Raw genomic sequence first — 4,891 nt, 5'->3', positions numbered from 1 at the left:
CATACAAATGTATGGCTCATGTACAGTGAGTCGAGAAACCACTCGTGTTGTAACAGGAAAGACAACTTCAGCGACTCTGAATACAAATGACGTATACATGATTTTAAATTCTATCTTTGTCCTTAGAAGGTGTGACGATCCATCAACCTAATTAAACACTAATCATGACAAAACACTTCACATATTGTCAATATTTAACATGTTTAAGAGTCTGACTTGGAAATATACATGCTAATTGCTTAATTCCACACCGCAGGCTTGTTGAACCCGAGTTCGAATGGGCAATAATGTATTGCTGGGTGTACATCTGTTTTATCTGACTGATAACGTGGTTCTCATTTAGCTATGTCATGGTGATTTTATTTTTTTTTTCTTTAATCTTAAAAAACTATGTCCGGAAATTACATTTGATTTAAATTTGGAAGTATAATATATATATATATATATATATATATATATATATATTAGAGCACTAAATTCCAACAACACCCGATACCTAGAAGTGTCGGATCCACATAGTGGATATACAGTGAAATTAAAATATAAATTACCAAAAAAGCACCAACATGACCAACGACACGAACATCTAGATAAATCCTAAGGACTTTTCAGTTAGTTGAGAGGAAGGAACGGGTGGTCCCTAGACTAATCTGCTTGGTCTTGTCGTTGCTCATATTGGTGATACATGTATGTATATATCATATGATGTGTCTTGTTTGAAATTCTTTCTATTATGCAATCATTGACAGGAGGGCCATGATATACATATGAAATAAGTCTTATTTCAGATCCATTCAGTATATTACACGAGACTCCCAATACAGGAATTTAGCATTTGTACAAAAGTGCAAACTTTATGCTAAACAAAAGGAAGTCGTACTCAATATTTCCATTGTTTCAAATGTATAGTGTTATTTATCGATTGTGTATTTATCGGGTTCGAAATGTTCATGACAAAGGGGTGTTGATTACAGATTTCATAATTTATCATTAATCTTCATGATAGGGCAACTCGTCGACATTGTCAACGAACGATAAGACGGAGGGCGGAGCCTTGTCTTCATGCCGAGATCCTATTGGTTTAGCGCCGTGTCAACAAAACCACAAAGATCTATAAAAGCAGAAGAGAGTATTGACAAAATAAAACTTTTGTTTTGTTAGCATTGGAACTATCTAAACCCTGAAGAAATTCAGTTATTGTAATGGATATGGGTACTTCTGAGGAGAGAATCACTCTTGCCTTGGCTTCTCTGAAAGCTGATCTGGTACGAAATATTTTTAACAAGCTTGCTAGTTTCTCAAAGAAAATTTAGATTTATTCCTCAATTTATGTTGGTATATGTATATCTTAAAGAGTATTTTTCTAACTATAACAGATGGACATGCGCAGTCAAGATGTTCAGCTGATGAAGCAACTGATTGCCATCAATACTACCATAAGCTCCATGTCGGGTAGCAGACAACCAAGCTCTCGGGTCCATAGAAGCGCCAGCTTCAGTGTGATAAATAAACATCAATCGGAGCCTTTCCAAATCCGACGGTGCTCAGACAGTGCCTGCAGTACAAGAAAACTACTCACAAGACACAACAGTGAACCTGTGCAGACGCACCGAAATTCTTTGAACTCGAGTCTGGAAGGTATGTGTAATGCCGTTTTTGAAACAGTGTTCGAATTCATCCTTTCATTTATTTTATTTTCCTTAATATAAAATAATCCCAAATAGCGTGATTTTTCACATTTGTTTTTCTTGTTATCAGATATTGACAGCAGCTACGAGGATCTTACTGTGTCAGAAGATATCGATAGCGACAGCGATTCTCTATCCGGATCGTCACCTACAGTTGTAACTAACCGTCAGTCTGATCGAAAAAACTCTCTTTACTTCATGAGACCACTACCTGAAGAACACGAGCTGGACGAGAAGAAATATTACGGGATTCTAATGAAGAACATCAAATTGTGGAAATATTCAGAGGAGTCTTTAGAAAGTGTTCACAGCACAGGAGATTGACGATCCTTCAATTGTTTTTTTCCTGGCGCCGTCCTATGACGTACCTAAGCTATTGCAGAACTCTTCTGCATCCGAAGGAGGAAATAGTGATAGCTATAATTAGTGCTTGATGCGCTTTACAGGTAGTGTCGCTAATGCAGAAGGTCACTGAAAATTGGCCCTGTCTCATATATCACAGTCTAAATCGTGTAAAAGTGAACGCGGCGACTATGATGTCACAAAAAACTGTACATTTCCTGCTTATGTAATACAGCTTGGTGTAAGAATATGTACATTTAACGATTTTTGGTGGCGAGAACATGGATTGCAAATTTTGTTGGTTAACAGCAAACAACGAAAAACATTTAGTGCTGTGCATGTAATGAATGTCTACAGGGGAATGGTAGACAGAGAATGTAAACAATTCCGAGACATACAAATATTTATTTATGTAAATTATTTTACAATTGTTGACTCTTTCACCATTGTTAATAAAAACAAAGCTCACAATTTGATCGTTTTGACTATTCTTTTACTGGTGACATCAGAGGTGTTAGCTTCAGCTAGAATATACGCTCTAGCTGGGGATATTTATATGGTTTTCCTCCTGTGATCCCGAATGGAACAGAACGCTAGTTCATAAATAAAAATCACATCAAATGCTTGTATTACGACAACATGGCCTTGGACTATAAATTGCTATCCATGTTTTATCACTGAAAGTAAAGGACTATTTTTATCTTATCTTTCCTTCACCTTTCTATCTATCCTCTTCTCTTCTCTGTTATTTTCTACACGCTGTTCGGGTTCTCAGTTTCTCTCTCTCCCCCTCTCTCATTATGTCGAGTAAAATTGAATAATTTCACGGTACGAAAATACTTTAAAGTACCATACAGGTAGAAGAAGAAAAATATATTTTAAAATACTATATACAAAATTCAATTATAATAATGTAAAATCACTTTATGATGTTAAAAAGATTAAAATATTATGGATCAAATTTGAACGAAGTACTTTAAGGGACTAATAAGAAGGGTACACATTTACACCAGTCTGCTGCTTTACTAGTCTGGTAGTATCTAAAGTTAAGCAGCATACCGTTCAAGTGCAAACCAATATTTGGAGAAATAAGTTCTCACTGTTGTTTAAATAATACACGCTATGACTCTTTGTCCTTTCCGACTCGCACTTGTTTTGACCTTCGGTTGGGACAAATTCTGTCCAGCTCGAACATTATGTTGGGGCGTGGGTGGCTATCAGACAAAGCACGGATGGAATGGTGTATTTACGATCGAAAAACTAAAACATTTTTGGATCTTAATTCTTAATTCAAAATTATACAGAGAGACAATAAACAAAACCTGAGTATTAAAGTTTACATTATAAACATATAATAATAAATCTTTCATTGGAAGGTACATTCAGCAAATGGAAGCAGAGATACTTGTCTCAAGTACCTTAAATATCGAGGATGAAGCTTCAAAAGAGAGACGTCTATTTCATTTCCAAGCTATCAGGAAACACAGGAAGACATCTAGCTAGTGTTGAATATTTTATGTTAATTACACCAATATATGCCAACCATTTGAACGTGCCAGTAATTTCTAATGAATGAGATACAGTAGGTCTGGTAATACCAGAGACTTTATGCAATTGCAGTCGATATGCACTTATTTCAATGGTATTTAAATCCGAAGATTAGTTTCCGTTTAATCACCTTGTCACATGTTTCAGAACGAGAAAGCTAACTCTTGAAATGGTTGTTTTGCAAATTTTACAATTTCCAACATGAGATTTAAAAAAAACCCCAACAACTTGATAGCAATTTCTTATCTCTTAGTTGCAACTGTACAGGAAAATGTCATTTTTCCTTCCATAATTTTACACATGAAGTCGCTTAATATTTAGATATATAGATTACTTTTTTAAGAAATAAAATGTGTGAAAAGAATTTCTATATGATTACTTTGATCACACCTTGATCATTATATGTATACTAATAGTACATTTCGTATGCATAGACACTTCTAGAACTAAGAACGTCTAGGATCTATGGCATGCTTTCATCATAGATAAAGGGTACAGTACATCTTATCAAGAAACAACATGACAACAATTTAGTTTTTGATAATGATACCGCAAGATGATTTGACAAAGCTCGATTAACAGATTTAATATTTGGAATGCAAGGTGCTCTGTACTCTTCTCCAAGAGTACTTTATCGATGATCATTTCCAATGAAGTATTGGTAATCACACATTATTTATCTATACGTCGCCAGTTTAACATCAATTAATTTTAAAGAATAATATCTGATTGTGTGTGGAACTTAATGCTTTGGAAAACAATGTGGTTGATTGAATATTTTCTTTCTTATCGACGTCCTCGCAGACATCTGATTATCGATCTGATAAATTTTGTTTGTTTGATGAAACAAATATTCATAGTTAGATAGAGTTTAAGGTTTTTATCACGCTTCTCTTGTGTAAAGGTAGGGATCCTACCCAAATCTGAAGTTAGTGACAATCAAGTATAAAATATCCAACGTCTGTCACAGCGCTGTATGAATACTGCAGACCAGAGACAATATACTGGAGTTTGTGACAATCAAGTATAAAATACCCAACGTCCGTCACAGCACTGCATGAATACTGCAGACCAGAGACAATATACTGGAGTTTGTGACAATCAAGTATAAAATACCCAACGTCCGTCACAGCACTGCATGAATACTGCAGACCAGAGACAATATACTGGAGTTTGTGACAATCAAGTATAAAATACCCAACGTCCGTCACAGCACTGCATGAATACTGCAGACCAGAGACAATATACTGGAGTTTGTGACAATCAAGTATAAAATACCCAACGTCCATCACAGCACTGCATGAATACTGCAG

At 35.4% G+C, this 4,891-nt stretch overlaps 1 protein-coding gene across 1 annotated transcript; it reads left to right on the top strand.

The window, feature by feature from the left end:
* The first annotated feature begins 1,096 nt into the window (after nt 1-1,096).
* On the top strand, nt 1,097-2,501 carry LOC125676995 (uncharacterized). The gene is made up of 3 exons (XM_048914904.2): nt 1,097-1,265; nt 1,377-1,638; nt 1,759-2,501. The coding sequence occupies exons 1-3, from the start codon at nt 1,203-1,205 to the stop codon at nt 2,010-2,012; spliced, it is 579 nt and encodes a 192-aa protein (XP_048770861.1). The 5' UTR covers nt 1,097-1,202; the 3' UTR covers nt 2,013-2,501.
* The last annotated feature ends 2,390 nt before the right edge of the window (nt 2,502-4,891 follow it).

The sequence above is a fragment of the Ostrea edulis genome, chromosome 3, assembly GCF_947568905.1.
Source record: "Ostrea edulis chromosome 3, xbOstEdul1.1, whole genome shotgun sequence".
Taxonomy (NCBI): Eukaryota; Metazoa; Mollusca; class Bivalvia; order Ostreida; family Ostreidae; genus Ostrea; species Ostrea edulis.
The sequence above is the reverse complement of the archived record's forward strand: the minus strand, read 5'-3'. Positions and strand labels throughout refer to the sequence as shown.